The following is a 16,454-nucleotide window of genomic DNA, read 5'->3' as shown; positions in this document are numbered from 1 at the left end:
CGCGCGCGGAACCTGGGCGTGGCCATACAACTTCATTACTTAAGGAAGTAATTTGTGATTCAGAGCCTCTCACTTCAGCATCCTCTATGCACGGTGATTACAGAGAAAACAAACCACCGCAAATTGTATGAGTTAGAGCAAATTAATTTCAAAATTACGGTGCTCTACAATCTTTCAAAGTTTTTCACAAAAAAACTTTGTTTGATGTGATGTGACCTGGGACCGCAGAAAGTAATTTTTTCTTTCTTTTTTTTTTTGCGGCAGCGGTGGGCGAGCACAAGCCGAGCTGAGGAAGGAGCCCGGGCTGCCCTCCGGGTCACCCTTTCCGCGGAGCCTTCGCTTACAGTGGTTCTCAACCTTCTGGCCCTTTAAATACAGTTCCTCATGTTGTGACCCAACCATGAAATTATTTCCGTTGCTACTTCATAACTGTAATGTTGCTACTGTTATGAATCGTCATGTAAATATCTGATATGCGGGATGGTCTTAGGCGACCCCTGTGAAAGGGTCGTTCGACCGCCAAAGGGGTCGCGACCCACAGGTTGAGAACCGCTGGTTAAGCTCTCGCTGCTCGGTCACAGCTCAGCCTCCCCGCAGCGAGAAGTCCGCCAGGACGCCCCACGGCGGCCCAAGCCTGTGCTGTGCGCCCCGCAGACCCGGCGGTTCCCAGGCGCCCGCTGGAGGGGAAGCGGCCGTCTGTCCGTCTGCCGTGCGGGCCGGCCCGGGAGCTCCGCCTGCACCGGCCGCGGCCCCCGCCTCGGCCCCGCAGCGCCCAGACCGCGGGCGACACGCGGTCTCCAGCCTCCGGGCGCAGCGCCGCTCGGGTTACACCCTCCGCCCGGGCTGGGCGAGCCGGCCCCTCCGTGGGCTCCCACGTTAGGGGGCGCTAGCGCGAATCTGGCAGCACAGGGAGTCGGGGGGCAGGACACCGCGCCAGGGCAGCTCTGGGTCTCGGCGAGGGGCAAGGGGTACCTGCCTCACCCCGCCTGCAGGGGCCCGCACAGCCGCCTGCCGAAGGGGAGGCGCCGGGGGCCTTCCCGGACCCACCGCCTCCAAGCCGCACTGGGCTGCGCGGGAAGCCGCAGGGTCCGGGGACCCCGAGGCAGGGCCAGGGTCCGAACCCCGGGTCCCGCGTCCAGGCCGGGAGGTGGAGAGGGGCGGTGCGACGCTCTGTCCCGCCCCGGGGGCGGAGCCGAGCCGGAGCCTGCGGAAGGTTAGAACCGGGGAAATTGGCCTGCGACTCCCTCCCGCCCTCACGCCTCTCCCCCTGCCTTCCGAGGAGACCCGATCCCCTCCCTCTGCGCACCGCCGGCCAGAACGAGCCTCCCGGGCGCCCTGGTCCTCGGCCCCGCGCAGGGGCAGGTGCGGCACCCCACCTCTCTCGCCCCGGGCGCATCGCGCGGGGCGGCCATGGCGCGAGGAGACATCCCGCAGGACAGGCAAGTTGGGGACCAGGGGGGTGAGCACGGAAATCCGGTGGCCGTGGGCAGCGCAGACCCGCTTCCTTGGGCGCGCTAAGGCGCAAAGCCGAGCGAATGGAACTACAATTCCCATTAGCCGCCTCCTCCGCGGCCTGCGCCAGGGTGATGGGGGCTGTAGTCCGCTCTGCAGCGAGGATGGGGGAGGAGTGGGGGACGGGAGGGGCGACCGAGGAGCTGCGTCCTCGGGGTGACCTTCTGACGGATCCCCACAGCTACCACCTGGTCGGGGTCAGCTTCTTTATCCTTGGGCTGGGCACGCTCCTTCCCTGGAACTTCTTCATCACGGCCATCCCGGTGAGACTCGCGGCGGAGTGACAGCCCCACGGCCACAACCGCCCTCTGTCCCTGCGACGCCGCCTTTGACTCCTCATTGTGCCCGGGTGCCCGCTGAAGCATGGAGCCCCTGAGAGAGGAGGTGCCCCTCTGGCTAGGAAGGTCTAGCTTTCGGGGCTGCCCGATCCTAGAGGGGCAAGGCCACCGGCTCAGGGGGTCCGGTGTTAGTCACTCCAAAACTGGGCACCCACAGTACGAGTTCCATTCATTCATCCAACAGAGAGTAAATGTGCACCTACTGTGGGCCACGCCCTGGTCTTGGCACTGGGGGCGCTGGAGGAAACATAACAGGAAGGCTGCATCCTCACAGAGCTGAGTTCTCGCCAGGGAAGGCAGGAACGTAGCGCTGTTCTCTCTGGGACTGGGTTGTTCATATATATTCAGTACAGCTTTCTAGACGCTCCTCGGTGCCCGGTTCTGTGCTGGGCCCTGCAGACCCCAAACTGAATTAGCCCCTGGTCTAGAAAGCAAGGCGGGTGCCAGGGAGCTATTAATAATGTAATGAAACGTGACTCCTGACCTCCAGGCTTGGGTCTCCAGGGGAGGGAACAGAGCAAGAGATGGGGCACAAAGGGAGGCTGGGCTCCGGTTCTGAAGGCCCCAAATGCTGTTTCCAAACCTTGAGGCTTTGCCCTGCAGGCCATAGGGAGCCATGGGCACTGGGAGGGGGGTTAAGCAGGGTGTGCGTTCCAGAGAGAATGTGGTTGGTCAGCACGTAGGCCAGAGCCTGGCTTACTGTAGCGCTCAGTGAGTACTCAGGAACCTAGAAGCTGCTGCTGGAGCGGCGGTGGGGGCTGGAGCCAGGACACCGGTGGAGAGGGGTGATGTGGAGATGAAGCAAGGCCTTGTTGGGGGTTCTTAGGGCTTGGGCTCTGTTCCAGATCGCAGCCGTTCGATTCAGTGCACATTCACTGAGCTCCAACTGTGCCAGGTTCTGGGAACAGTACAAGGACAGACAGACAGTCCCCACAGAAATTATCCAAACCATCCCAAGGCGGGGCCGGCAGCGGGGAGGCGGGGCGGTTCCTGAGGGTGTGCTTAGGGTGACCCTGTCCCCCCTCTCCCGGACCCCTGGCAGTACTTCCAGGGGCGGCTGGCGGGGGCCAACAGCACGATTGTGACCTTGAGCACCAACCACACTGGCCCTGCAGACACCTTCAACTTCAACAACTGGGTGACGCTGCTGTCCCAGCTGCCCTTGCTGCTCTTCACACTCCTCAACTCCTTCCTGTACCAGTGGTGAGCGGCCGGCCTCCGGACTCCCTCCCAGGCCACCCTCTGTTGTCCCTGCCCCACCCCTGCTGAGGCAGCTCCATCTGGGCCCAGGGAAGACCTCCCTTCCTTCCTCCACACTCCCCGCATCTTCCCCCACCCCCTGCCCAGCCCCGGGCTGAACCTCCTGCCACCTCCCCCGGCCTGACCTGGGCCCAGCTGATGCCCACTCTGCCCCCCTTATGAGCAGCATCCCGGAGACGGTGCGGATTCTGGGCAGCCTGCTGGTCATCCTGCTGCTCTTCGCCCTGACGGCGGCGTTGGTCAAGGTGGACATGACGCCCGGACCCTTCTTCTCCATCACCATGGCCTCTGTCTGGTTCATCAACTGTGAGGACCACTGCCCCTACCCACCTCCCTGCCCAGCACCCCCAGGACTTCAGCCCAGCCTCCTTTTTGTAACTAAAAGGGCCCAATGTACCCAAAAAGGGAAGGCAGCAGCAGCAGCACCCAGATCCCTGATGAGAAACTGAGGCCCAGAGGGAGAGGAAAAGTCACTGTGACAGGCCTCCTGGCTCGAAGAGCTGGCCTCCTGATCCCTAGACCTGCAAGTGTATGGATGCTCCTCCGAAGAGGAGTGAATGGGGGTTGTTACCCCAGAGTTTGCCTACCAACCTCATCCAGAGTCCACAGTGTGTCCTGCTGACACCCCTCCAGGGAGCCCCTGAAGCCTACCTAGTTGAGCGGCAGTCCCCATTCTTGTCCCTCCACAGCCTTCTGTGCAGTTCTGCAGGGCAGCCTCTTTGGACAGCTGGGCACCATGCCCTCCACCTACAGCACCCTCTTCCTCAGCGGCCAGGGCCTGGCTGGGATCTTTGCTGCTCTTGCCATGCTCATGTCCATGGCCAGTGAGTAGACTTGGGTGTCTGGGGGCAGGGGGACGGGGTGGGGGTGGCCTCTGGGATTCTGGGGGGTTGGGAGAGTGCCAGGAGTGAGATGCTCTGGGATCTGGGTGGAGACAGAGGTGGTGGGGAGCTGGGGGTTGGGTTTGGGTTCTACAGTGAGAGAGTGACTGGGTGAGGATTGGGTTAACTTGGTGCCAGGGGCAGGATTCCTGAGGCCAACAGTGACATGTCGCTGCAGGTGAGGTTGAGGCAAGGAGGAACAGGTTTGGGATTCACATAGATTTGTGTTCAAATCACAGTTCCTCTGCCCCCTAGTGGCGGGGCATTGGACAAAGCACCTACCTGTGTCAGTTTCCTCACCAACATGGTTATTATGGTTCCATCATCAGATTGTAAGGAGCATGCAGTAATAATGAGCACATAGTAGGTGCTCAAAAAAAACAAACAAACAGTACAGTGAGAGTGAGAGAGGTGAAGGGCTGGGCTGGGGCCCTGACCGGATTCCCGCGTTGTTTCTGGGAGGAGTGGGAGAGGCCGGGAGGTGAATCTGAGACGGTCATAAGCGGAAGTGGGACCTGAGTTGTTATCCCTGTGGGAGCAAGTGGGACCAGCCACCTCCCCACTGCAGCTGGAGTTTCCTCACAGGTGGCGTGGATGCCCAGACCTCGGCCCTGGGGTACTTCATCACACCCTGCGTGGGCATCTTCGTGTCCATCGTGTGTTACCTGAGCCTGCCCTACATGGTGAGCCTGGCACTGAAGTCGAGGCTGCACTTCAGAGCATCTCAGATACAGCCCTGACCTGAGCCTGACGTCCCAAGGGAGGTGGAGGGGACCTAGCCCCAGTCCTGATCCCCAAAGGAGTCAGCCACTAGGGGACCCCAGCCTGTGGCGAGCCGGCACGGCCATGGCATACTCAGCCCCAGGGCGCCTTATGTGCCGCGCCAGCTCAGCCTGGTTCAGTGACCCTGAGTGGGGGCGGTGAAGGATTAAGAAAAGACAGACAAGAGAATGAAAGCTGGGTCTCTGATGGAGAGACAGCACCCGCACCCACAAGCCGTGTCTTTATTTTATAGCAGATGCCGCGAGGCACAGTAAGGGCGTGATCAAGATGTTTACAACATTCCCGTGGGTTTCAATCCTACTCAACTACATGCACCTGAACTCTATCACTCAGGCACGTGGGGCCACGTGTTCAGACCATAGGTTCAAGCTTACAGCTATAGCTGTTGGCTATAATTGTGCTGGGAGGGCTCTGCCCTCCAAGCTGGGACTTGCACGTGGCAATGAGAGGACTGTGCCCTCTCCTCAGTCCAAGGCTTGAACCTGTCCAAACACTGTAGCCGCGCCCCACACAGCCTCTAAGCCAACAGGGTGTGGAGGGATCCAGACACCTTAACCAAGCCCGGCAGGACCAACGCTTGCCTCCTGCAGGAGCTGGCCCGCTACTACCTGGCCAGGAAACCATCACTGGCACAAGGTCAGGAGCTGGAGACCAAAGCTGAGCTCCTCCGGTCTGGTGAGCCCTGGGCCCTGCTGGGGACGGGGAGGCCCAGAGGAAGCTAGAGGCACCTCCCCGGGGAAAGACGTGCTTTCTGTCTCCAACTAGAGCCCTCCCCGCTAGTAGTAGCCTTGTGTGAGCAGAGGCAGAAAAAAAAAATCATGAACGAAGTCCTCCCTTTGCCCTTTGGGCCTCAGAGTCCTCCTCCGTAAGGGGGAGGCAGTAGCACTTCGGGCATGCAAGTTCTGGATCCGAACGCATCTGAGTTTGAGTTCCAGCTTCACAACATCCAAGCTGTGTGGCCTCAGGCAAGTCACTGAACCCCCCTGAGCCTCCATGTCCTTCCTTATAGAGCAGTGGCAGTGAGATAGTCCCTTCAAGGTGCTGAATCTACCCAGCACATGCATGTGCTTAATAAACAGTAGCCAAGCCTATTTCTGTTGTTAATTCTCTTTGCCTGAACCCTGGGCTGAAGGAGGGTCACTTGTTTTAATTGCTGGGAATCTCCCCTCATAGGTAAGGCTCACAGGCGTGACCCTGCCCTCCCTCTTGCCCCAGATGAGAAGAACGGGATTCCCAACAGCCCTCAGAAGGCAGCCCTGACTCTGGAACTTGACCCTGAGAAGGAGCCAGAGCTGGAGCCAGAGGAACCCCAGAAGCCAGGAAAACCTTCCGTTTTCATTGTCTTCCGAAAGGTTTGCCTTGGATATAACCCCCGACCACCACCCCTGGGGAAGAGACGCCGCTCTCTCCGGCCCTCCCCAGAGACTCAGCATGGAACGGGGCCTTAGTATTCACCTGGTCCACCCCACGGTGGCAGGGTCAGTGGGTCGTGGACACAGCGGAGCCAGGCCCCAGGTGTCCTGCTCCTGGGCCAGGGCTTTGGCAGGAGGGTGGGGGCTGCGTGTTAGGCCCCAGGCCTGCCCCCCTGCTCACACCCCTGCCTCCGGCTCCCAGATCTGGCTGACGGCGCTGTGCCTTGTGTTGGTCTTCACAGTCACCCTGTCTGTCTTCCCCGCCATCACAGCCATGGTGACCAGCTCCACCAGTCCTGGGAAGTGGAGTGAGTGCTGGGAAGCGGGAGAGGGCTGGGCAGGGGAGCGAAGGGGAGAGCAGGAAGAGGGGAGTGGGGACCAGGATGAGCCTCTCTCTCTCCCAGGTCAGTTCTTCAACCCCATCTGCTGCTTCCTGCTCTTCAACATCATGGACTGCCTGGGCCGGAGCCTGACCTCGTACTTCATGTGGGTGAGCACACCTGGGCGGGGGGCCTGAAGGTTCTAGGCAGCAGCTGGATAGCAGAGGGTGTGAAAGAGCACAGAATGGGCATTTCCCAACAGTCCAACTGTCTGGGCCCGGAATGGACAGACACCAGTGGCAGTGAGCAGCGGCTCCGAGAGGTATGCAAGCCCGGGCTTGCACTGGGAGCTCCTTGGAAGCGGACACTCTGTCCAGTGGACCCGTGTCCTCAGCATCCAGCCCAGGGCCAGCCCTCTGTGCTTGGAGACGTGCGTGGAGGTTTCTGCGCCACGTGAGAGGGGCCACAACAGTCCTAGTGTTTGCATAGCTTTGAGCCAAGGTGCTGTGTCATTAAATGAAATCTTTCAAGGAGACACAATAAAGACAGTAGATCCAAGAGGAGCTGCTCTGATCCAAGCAGGATGGGGCTTGGATCCCCAGCTTCCAGTCCCATTCAGCAGCCCCATCCGCCCCAAAGGGGTCTGTGGAACCCCCAGGGATGTTCGGAGGAACCAAGTTTGAAAACCAAAGATGCTGTCTAAGGCCTCTTCCCGTTCTGCGATGGACAGACCACAAGCTGGGGATGGGCAGAGGCAGAGGCCGGTCCTTGCGCGCTGGGTGGCCTTGGCCCACCCCCTCGCCCTCCACAGGCCCGAGAGCTGGGTCCTGGCCAGCTCATGTCGGGCGGCTCAGGGGGAAGTGAGGCATGAGTCCATTGGGGTGCCCCTGGAGCAGAGACCCTGCTCGCAGGGACTGCCCTGACCCCAGCTTCTGCCGCAGCCGGACCAGGACAGCCGGCTGCTGCCCCTGCTGGTCTGCCTGCGCGTCCTGTTCATTCCGCTCTTCATGCTGTGCCACGTGCCCCAGAGGTCCCGGCTGCCCACCCTCTTCCCCCAGGACGCCTACTTCATCACCTTCATGATGGTCTTCGCTGTTTCCAATGGTTACCTGGTGTCCCTCACCATGTGCCTGGCGCCCAGGTCTGGGGACGGCCCGGGAGGGCCTGGGGGTGGGAGGTGGGTTAACTCTTTGAGGGGGGACAGCCTGTAAGGGGGGGCTCATTCTGCTCTGGCCAGCCCTGCCCCAGCTGCCTCCAGGCCTCGCTGATGCCACCCTGTCGGCCCAGGAGCTAGGTAGACGGTGACTCCACTGCGGAGGTTCCTGCCTGGGAAAGTCACCCAGGCACTGGTTCTGGGCCTCCTCTCTGGGCCTCAGTTTCCCCATCTGTGAGATAAACGGGTTGGACTATTATTTCTTAGGGCCCAGCTACTCCCCAAATTCTCAGTTGAAGGGGTGCTAAAGTTTTGCTCAAAAGCAGGGTTCATAGGCTGTTAGTGTCCAGACAATGGAGTTGAGAATCAGAGGTGATGGGGGCGGGCAGTGTGGGGACATTTTATCAAGAGGGACAGCAGAATCTAGAATCCTACAATACTGGACCCCAGGGGCCTAGAGATGTCCTTGTCCAGGGTCCCCGTTTCACCGATCGGGAAACAAGTCCGGAGAGAAGGGCCTCATTCCCGTGGCTGGAGGTTGGGTCAGCACAGACCAGAACTCAGTGTCCCCGAAGGAGGGCTGGGCCACTGGGGCTGGGTCCAGGCTGGGCAGGGCATTGTCTAAGAGCTCCCGCCCCTGTGTGTTCTAGGCAGGTGCTGCCACACGAGAGGGAGGTGGCCGGCGCCCTCATGACCTTCTTCCTGGCCCTGGGGCTGTCCTGTGGAGCCTCCCTCTCCTTCCTCTTCAAGGCGCTGCTCTGAAGGCTCCGTGGAGGGCTCTCCCAGCAGCTCTCTTCTCGCCGCCCCTTCGGAGCCGAGACCCAGGGCAGAGGAGTGGCGAGCCGGCTCAGGCTCTGCTGGGCTGGGGCCCCTTGGTCTGGAGGTGCCCGGAGGAGGCAGGTGCCGTTTCCTTCCCGGGCTTCCTCGGGGTGCTGCGAGGAAGACTTCACCACCGGTCATGCCAACCCTCCCCCAGGGTGGAGGTGACGCTCAGAGACGGACACTATCCAGAAGCACAGAAGCCCTCCCTGAACAGGTGGCTGTCGGGCCGAGGGCCGTGGCCCTGCCCAGCATCGGGAGCGCATGTATCGTTGGTCACAGAACACAACCTTGGCCATCGAGGGAGATCCGAGGCCACCGCGGGGCCTCGCCGAGGGTGCGGCTGGTGTTGCCCCAGCCTCAGGTTCCGAGTGGGAGTGTGGGCCGGCCCAGGCCAGGAACTCTTCTTCTCCCCAGGCCTCAGCGACCCCGTGGTCAGGTCTCTCGGACCCCAGGACAGAGGATGCCAGGGAAGTGGAGGGGAGCGGGGAGAGAGAGCAGAAGTGAGGGATCTGAGGGTGCTCAAAGGACCGTCTGGGCCTCGACAGTGTTTTTGTTGCCAACACTTACTGTCTCCACCCCCAGAGCCCAGCGGGGCGGGGCCCCAGGTCTGTAGTTAGCCTGCATGTGTGCACTGCGCTTCAGTGTGCAAAGCTCTTCCACGCCTGCTCTCTCACAGCCGCATTGAGGCCCTTGGAGGGAGCCAGGCAGGGACTGTGCTCCCCCTTTGTACAGGTGAGGGAACCGAGTAAGTGGCCGATTCACAGCAGAGCTGGGGCCCCCTCCTCCCTGTAGGTGCTGTTCTTCCAGCCCAGTTCCTGCTTCTCTCCCTCAAGGGGCTCAAAGCACAGCGCTGAGCACTCCCCCTTTCTGCTGTTTCTCTCTGATCCTGCTCCTGGGTCCAATAACAATCTTCTTCATTTGTATAATGAGGTCTCTGAGTCTTTCTTTCCAAAGTGGTTTCAGCTCTATTGGCTTTGATGAGCTGGGTGGGGTGGGGATGGTTGTACCCATTTGGCAGATGGGATGACTGAGGCCCGAAAGGGGCAAGGATTTGTGAGCATCCCTGCAATGGCCAAGGGATATTGACCTGCAAGGAGCCCTGTACTCCTGGGCCGAGCACTGGGCTGCATGGACGACTAACACTCTTCCAGGCTCCCTGCATCGCAGGCTTCCCTTTCTCAGAAATGGAGCTTTGCAGAGGCAGCCAGCTGGTTCTGAGGGACGGAGGAGAGGCCTGCTTCACACACCCCTGTCCTACCGTGCCCAACCCAGAGAAAAGCACGGTGGGTTTTTTGCCATTTTAGGCACTGACTTTGCTGCCCACTTGCCCCCCTCCCTTCTGTGAACAGTCACTGAGGAGCTATTTTATACCGGGAGCTGAGCCAGGCCCCCTGCTCAGAAGCCAGAGGCGGTTTTGATATCAAAGAGGAAAGTGAAGCAATATATGGCCTTGACAGCTGACATACAAGCCACAGGAAGATCCCCAGTGAGGATTCATTCTTTTGACCACAACCATGGTGCCAGGCCCTGGCTGGTCTGGTGACCCTGAAACAAAGAAGGCGTGGTCCATGTTCCCAAGGCCATAGGAGACAATGCAACTTGTCCTGGGGTTTGTGAAGGCCCTGGGCCTTCTGGGAAGCCAGGGCAGGCATCCCAAAGGAAGCATTCCCCCAGCTGGGTCTTGAGGGATGAATATGAGTTTGCTGGGCTGGAGTGGGGGAAGGGCACCCCGGGCAGAGGTACCAGAGGGTGTGGAAGGCATGGACATGGAATATTCAGGGAACAGTGGGGACTTCTGGCAGGGGGTGGGGTGAGGAAGCCCCTAGGATGTGAGGGAGGGAAAAGAGAGGTTGAGGCTGGAGCAGTGGGTTGGGGACAAATGATAAAGAACCTTAGCAATGAGGACTAAATGGGAGTAGAGAGAGGAGGAGGGATACAGGAGAGAAGAGGGCATTTGCCTCTACAGAGGCTGCTTAACTTAGAGGTTAAGTGCCTGTTAAGAGTTCTAAAACCAAAGCCAGGCCTTTCAGAATGCAAGGTGGTTCAACATACAGAAACACATCAGTGTAAACACCACACGGCACCTGAATAGAATGAAGGGGGAAACCACATGATCATCTCAATTGATGCAGAAAAAGCATCTGACAAAATCCAACACTTCAAGATGAAAACCCCCAACCAACGAGGAATAGATGGGAACTTCCTCAACCTGATAAAGGGCATTTATGGAAAATCCATCGCTAATGTCATACTCGATGTGAAGGACTGAAAGCCTTCCCCCCAAGGTCAGGAACAAGAAGAGGATCCCCACTTTTACCATTTCATCTCTTCACCTTTGTACTGGAAGTTCTAGCCTGAGCAATTTGGCAAGAAAGAAGAAGTAAAACTACCCAGATTCACAGATGATATAATATATACATATACAGAAAATCCTAAAGAATACACACACACACACACACACACACACACAACTATTAGAGGTAATAAGTGAATTTAGTAAAGTTTCAGGATTCAAGATCAAATACAGTAGTATTTCTACACATTGTTTTTTCTTTTTTTAAAGAATATTGTATATTTTATTATTTGTACACTGTGTTATATATCCTTTATTTTTTAAAATACTTTTTTATTGATTTTAGAGAGGAAGGGAGAGAGAGAAATAGAAACATCAGTGATGTGAGAGAATCATTGATTGGCCAGCCTCCTACATGCCCCCTACTGGGGATCAAGCCTGCAACCCCAGGCATGTTTCCTTGACTAGAATCGAACCTGGGACCCTTCAGTCCGCAGGCCAACACTCTATCCACTGAACCAAACCAGCTAGGGCTGATGAGTGGGTTTTCCTCTCTCACCAGGCCATACTCTGACACACGCTGAGTGTCCTACCATGTAACTCCATCCACTGGGGAGAGCATCAGATTCCACAAGTTAAGGACTCAGTCCCGTGAGACTGCCCCACTGCAGATGCCAATGGCAAGTCCAGGTTGTAACCTGTACTTCTGACCAACTGGCTATACGTCAGACTCCAGCACCCCTGCCCTGGGGTTCAATTAATTTGCTAGAGCAGCTCACAGCACTCAGAGAAACATATTCTTGCTGGATTACAGATTTATTATAAAAGCTAGAAGTCAGGACCAGCCAGATGGGAGAGCTGCAGAGGGCAAGGTCTGTGGGAAGCAGACCTCTTGGTAATGGTTTTTAACTGCTCTTCGAATGTCTCACGCCCCCTCCATCACAGCCAGCCCCTGACCCTGGCCAGGCCCCACAATAGGGGCTTTTGGCCTTCCTCCGGCCCCTTCCACGTGGCTTTCCTTGATAATGGCCAAGCCCAGTCACTACTTTTCAGTCCCCCTTAGACTAGAGCCCCTGGGACACTTCAGAAGCCTCTGATTTACTGGTTCAAAAAACGAGAATTGGTGCCCGCTGTGGGCTAGCATTGCCGTGGGTGAGGGCGGGTATTGTGGGCAGATGCCCCGCCAATTGAGGCAGAAAATAGGTGTTGGATGAGTACCGTAGATGAAACACAAATGCTCAAAGGGCCGAGTGGGCAGGAAGGTGCAGGGTTGAGACTTTGGCAAAGAAAAGACTGTTTGCAAAGGGGGAGTCACTCTTACACTCTGGCCAGTTGTCACCCTGAGGGAACGAAGCCTGGTATTGCCAGATCTTCCAGAATTCAAAACAGAAGCTGGAAATGTGGGTTTTATGTCCAATCTCCTGATTCACCAAAGTTAACAACTAATGTAAATTGTGGTGTTGTTGTTGTTTTTAACACTGAGCAGGTCGAAGAAAGCCCAAATGGCATCAGATCTGGCTTCTGTGCCTCCAGTTTCTGAGGCCTTCGCACCATTTTCTCCTCTGGCACAGGTCACCAACGAACACCTTCAGGAACATGCCTGTCCCCTGCGAGGCCTCCTTCCTGGTGCCGGACACAGTTCCTGGGCTGAGCAGCTCCAGAGGTGTTATTGCTGGGGCTGTGGAATACAGGGCTCCTGGCCACTTTTCAGCTCAACAACCTTGACTCCCACTGCCTGTGGAGCAGTGGAGAAACGCCGTGCCCTGTCCCAGAGCACCTTCCCAAGATTCACAGCGCCAAATAGTTATTACCTATAATTGATGTATCAGTCCAAGTACCTGCCCTTCCCCCCAGACTCTCCTCTTCTAAAGAACCCACGGTTCAACTATTCACAAACACTCACTAACCACCTTTGTATAAGGCTGGTGTTAGAATACTCAAGACCTTCTGCGTGTGTGTGCGTGTGTGTGTGTGTGTGTGTGTGTGTGTTCAGGAAGAAGGTGTGTGGATACAAGGTCTCCCTCGTGGGAGGGTTGTGTGGGGAGGAAAATCACTGGGCTGAATAGAGTAGTAATTAAGGATCAAATACCACCACCACCCCCACCACCACCACCCCCGCGTGAATTCCACTACTGTAGTCAGGGAAAGGGTGATTTTAGGAGGTGCTTCTCTGATTAATAAACAGGCCACTAATTTGGCATTTGGCCAGAATTTTGGTTCTGGTCTTCAAGGTGCCACTGAGCCCCGGGCCTTCTAAGGCAGTGGTTCTCAACCTTCCTAAGGCTGCAACCCTTTCATACAGTTCCTCATGTTGTGGTGACCCCCAACCATAAAATTATTTTCGTTGCTACTTCATAACTGTAATTTTGCTACTGTTATGAATCATCATGTAAATATCTTATATGCAGGATGTATTTTCATTGTTACAAATTGAACATAATTAAAGCATAGTGATTAATCACAAGAACAATATGTAATTATATATTCAATATGTGTTTTCCGATGGTCTTAGGCGACCCCTGTGAAAGGGTCGTTCGACCCCCAAAGGGGTCGCGATCCACAGGTTGAGAACCGCTGCCTAAGGAGAAAGAAAAGTACTCCTCTAACGCCGCCCAGAGGGTCCGATACAGGGTATAGGAAGAGCCTGAAGCGGGAGGAGACGCACGGTGAACTGGGGCTCTGGCTGGATCCCATTGTCCCCAGCGTGGTGCTCCAGACCCGCGGGATATAGAAAATAAAGAGCCATCTCCTGTGTAAAACGCGACCGACGAGGATGGGATTCGAACCCACGCGTGCAAAGCACAATGGATTAGCAGTCCATCGCCTTAACCACTCGGCCACCTCGTCCCACGCGTAAGCCTCCCTTTCTAAATTCCCTTATCTCCTCCGCACCATCTGAGCCCCTCCTACACCCACTGTTCAGCGCAGCCCTGGTAGGATCTCCTGGAGGGAGAAACCGCAGAAAGAAAGGGTTTGTGCGTGTTCCTTTCCTCCCGCCGCAGCCGCGAACCCGCACCATCCGTCACCCAGCTGCAGCTGAGCTCTGCCGCGGTTTCCCTCCCTGAGCCCGGGGCGAGCGCGTCAAGGTTTCGGGACGCGGTCGGTCCGGGGGGCGGGGATCACGGACTGACCCGGAGGGAGTGGGTGCTTGTTTCTGGGAACCCAGCGGTGCCGCCTCGGGCAGAGCCAGCGTTTGCAAAGCGCGCGGCGCGGGCGGCGAGTGCAGTCGCTCCTCCAGGCGTGCAGGGGGCGCCCTGGCACTCCCGGGGGCCCGAGCGGGCGGGAGGGGCTGTGCCCGGAGCTCGGCTCGGCTCGGCTCGCCTCGGCTGCGCTCGGCAGGCTGCGGTAAATCCGGGCTTGCGGCGGTTGGCGAGGCTGTGGTCCGGTGGTCCCTGCTGTGCGCCACGAGCCCCGAGAGCCATGCAGATGTCCTACGCCATCCGGTGCGCCTTCTACCAGCTGTTGCTGGCCGCGCTGATGCTGGTGGCGATGCTGCAGCTACTCTACCTGTCGCTGCTGTCCGGGCTCCACGGACAGGAGGAGCAAGAGCAGTATTTGGAGTTCTTCCCCCCGTCCCCGCGGTCTGTGGACCAGGTCAAGGCGCAGCTCCGCGCCGCGCTGGCCTCCGGAGGCGTCCTGGACACCAGCGGCGACTACCGCGTCTACAGGGGCCTACTGAAGACCACCATGGACCCCGATGATGTGGTCCTGGCCACGCACGCCAGCGTGGACAACCTGCCGCATCTGTCGGGCCTGTTGGAGCGCTGGGAGGGCCCGCTATCCGTGTCGGTGTTCGCCGCCACCAAGGAGGAGGCGCAGCTGGCCACGGTGCTGACCTACGCGCTGAGCAGCCACTGCCCGGATATTCGCGCCAGAGTTGCCATGCACCTGGTGTGCCCCTCGCGCTATGAGGCCGCTGTGCCCGACCCCCGGGAGCCGGGGGAGTTTGCCCTGCTGCGGTCCTGCCAGCAGGTCTTCGACAAGCTAGCCAGAGTGGCCCAGCCCGGGGTCAATTACGCACTAGGTACCAACGTCTCCTACCCCAATAACCTGCTGAGGAATCTGGCTCGTGAGGGGGCCAACTATGCCCTGGTGATCGATGTGGACATGGTGCCCAGCGAGGGACTGTGGAGAGGCCTGCGGGAAATGCTGGGTCAGAGCAAGCAGTGGGCAGGGACAGCGCTCGTGGTGCCTGCCTTTGAGATCCGCCGAGCCCGCCGCATACCCGCAAATAAGAACGAGCTGCTGAAGCTCTACCAGGTGGACGAGGTGCAGCCGTTCTATTATGGGCTGTGCACGCCCTGCCAGGCGCCCACCAACTACTCCCGCTGGCTCAACCTTCCTGACGAGACCTTGCTGAGGCCTGCCTACGTGGTGCCTTGGCAGGACCCCTGGGAGCCATTCTACGTGGCTGGAGGCAAGGTTCCCGCCTTCGACGAACGCTTTCGGCAGTACGGCTTCAATCGCATCAGCCAGGTGCCTATAAGGGAGAGGGCAGGGGAAATGGGGCAGGAGGGGTGCTGGGGTCTGGGAGCCATGAGTGGCCCAGGATGGGAAGTGGGCATTGAGGCAGGAGAAATGACAGTTCAGTGGAGGTTGTGGGGGATCCAGGGTGCCCCGGAGGAGTGGGGATGCTGGAGTCGGCTTTAGGATGTCAGTCTTGGCCCTAGAATAATCATCAGGCTTTGCTGACCTCTCTCTCCCCCTACAGGCCTGTGAGCTGCACGTGGCAGGATTTGATTTCGAGGTGCTGAACGAAGGTTTCCTGATTCATAAGGGCTTCAAAGACACCTTGGATTTCCACCCCCAAAAGGAAGCTGAAAATCAGCACAATAAGATTCTCTACCGCCAGTTCAAACAGGAGTTGAAGGCCAAGTACCCCGACTCCACCCGTCACTGCTGAGTCCTTCCCTGCCCTAGTTTGAGAAGCCTCAGCCTCCTCTCTCCTGAGGCTGCCCCTCACGCCTGGTAGGGGTAAGAAATGTCACTCCACTCGACAATGGGAGCTGTGGTGTTGGAACACTGGACTTTGAATATGGGGTGCTGGGATCAAGTCCTAGCTTTACCACTAACTAGCTGTGTGGCCTTGAGCAAATCCTATTCCCTCTCTGAGCCTCAGCTATGCCGTCTGTAAAAAGGGAGGTGAGAATATCTACCTCACAGAACTGTTGGGAGGCTCAGATGAGATGCTATATGTGAAAACACTCTGTAAGCTTCGTAAAAATGTGAAGTGTTATTAATATTATTACAGTATTATTGTCTTTGTTATTGTTATTATTAACGATCTTGCGTGGGTAGGCAGTAGGAGAGTGAAAAGTATGAATGGTGCAGAGGGAGAGGTCTGAGTTCTTAACAAAATGGGCTTTTTGTAAAGAAATCAGATAAAGGCTTTGAATTTAGTTCGCAGCTTTGGGGCTGAAGCCTAAACTTACTGGTTCTCCCAGGCCTCGGGAGTTCTGGAGAAGGGAAGGGTCTGCGAGTCCTGTACCCTAGACTAGACTGAGCTGGGTTGTTTGCCTACCAATGACAATGTAAATAAATGCGTGTTCACAACTACAGTTGGCTCCGTTTCTCTCCTGAACCGGGCAGGCGGAGGGGGCGCGGGTTCTCCTCTTTCACGCCGCGGGGGGTTGGAGGAAGGTGACCGCGGACCCAGGGGCACCACCTGTAAAGCAAGGAA

The 16,454-nt window shown here is 57.7% G+C and overlaps 2 protein-coding genes, 1 long non-coding RNA gene and 1 other non-coding gene across 8 annotated transcripts; 3 read left to right on the top strand and 1 right to left on the bottom strand.

The window, feature by feature from the left end:
- Nucleotides 1-70: 70 nt before the first annotated feature.
- LOC111828466 lies at nucleotides 71-424 on the top strand. Its single transcript, XR_002832344.1, has 2 exons — nucleotides 71-125; nucleotides 265-424. It is a non-coding gene; the product is annotated as an uncharacterized LOC111828466 (long non-coding RNA).
- Nucleotides 425-1,271: 847 nt separating this feature from the next.
- On the top strand, nucleotides 1,272-9,407 carry SLC29A2 (solute carrier family 29 member 2). Of its 4 annotated transcripts, none has more exons than XM_006101597.3 (12): nucleotides 1,272-1,439; nucleotides 1,694-1,775; nucleotides 2,893-3,053; nucleotides 3,277-3,416; nucleotides 3,800-3,934; nucleotides 4,577-4,674; nucleotides 5,365-5,449; nucleotides 5,990-6,126; nucleotides 6,389-6,494; nucleotides 6,591-6,676; nucleotides 7,448-7,647; nucleotides 8,310-9,407. In XM_006101597.3, exons 1-12 carry the CDS (start codon nucleotides 1,411-1,413, stop codon nucleotides 8,419-8,421), a joined length of 1,371 nt encoding a protein of 456 aa, XP_006101659.1. In that variant the 5' UTR covers nucleotides 1,272-1,410; the 3' UTR covers nucleotides 8,422-9,407. The 4 variants fall into 4 exon arrangements, with proteins under 4 accessions (XP_006101659.1, XP_014322493.1, XP_014322495.1 ...); XM_014467007.2 differs by having other exon boundaries at nucleotides 5,948-6,126; XM_014467009.2 differs by lacking the exon at nucleotides 1,694-1,775 and having other exon boundaries at nucleotides 2,925-3,053; nucleotides 5,948-6,126.
- Nucleotides 9,408-13,539: 4,132 nt separating this feature from the next.
- Nucleotides 13,540-13,621, bottom strand: TRNAS-GCU. The gene has a single exon. It is a non-coding gene; the product is annotated as a tRNA-Ser (tRNA).
- Nucleotides 13,622-14,057: 436 nt separating this feature from the next.
- B4GAT1 (beta-1,4-glucuronyltransferase 1) lies at nucleotides 14,058-16,330 on the top strand. Of its 2 annotated transcripts, none has more exons than XM_006101596.3 (2): nucleotides 14,058-15,250; nucleotides 15,486-16,330. In XM_006101596.3, exons 1-2 carry the CDS (start codon nucleotides 14,195-14,197, stop codon nucleotides 15,675-15,677), a joined length of 1,248 nt encoding a protein of 415 aa, XP_006101658.1. In that variant the 5' UTR covers nucleotides 14,058-14,194; the 3' UTR covers nucleotides 15,678-16,330. The 2 variants fall into 2 exon arrangements, with proteins under 2 accessions (XP_006101658.1, XP_023620861.1); XM_023765093.1 differs by having other exon boundaries at nucleotides 14,097-15,246; nucleotides 15,483-15,598.
- The last annotated feature ends 124 nt before the right edge of the window (nucleotides 16,331-16,454 follow it).

This window comes from Myotis lucifugus, unplaced genomic scaffold (assembly GCF_000147115.1).
Source record: "Myotis lucifugus unplaced genomic scaffold, Myoluc2.0 scaffold_373, whole genome shotgun sequence".
Lineage (NCBI taxonomy): Eukaryota > Metazoa > Chordata > Mammalia > Chiroptera > Vespertilionidae > Myotis > Myotis lucifugus.
This window is presented reverse-complemented; position numbering and strand designations above follow the sequence as displayed.

Coding starts and splice junctions, on each gene's coding strand:
- SLC29A2 (XM_014467007.2), top strand. CDS start 1,411: ATGGCGCGAGGAGACATCCCGCAGGACAG. Junction 3,054..3,276: donor AACTCCTTCCTGTACCAGTG/GTGAGCGGCCGG, acceptor CCTTATGAGCAG/CATCCCGGAGACGGTGCGGA. Junction 6,127..6,388: donor TTTTCATTGTCTTCCGAAAG/GTTTGCCTTGGA, acceptor TCCGGCTCCCAG/ATCTGGCTGACGGCGCTGTG.
- B4GAT1 (XM_006101596.3), top strand. CDS start 14,195: ATGCAGATGTCCTACGCCATCCGGTGCGCCTTCTACCAGCTGTTGCTG. Junction 15,251..15,485: donor GCTTCAATCGCATCAGCCAG/GTGCCTATAAGG, acceptor CTCCCCCTACAG/GCCTGTGAGCTGCACGTGGC.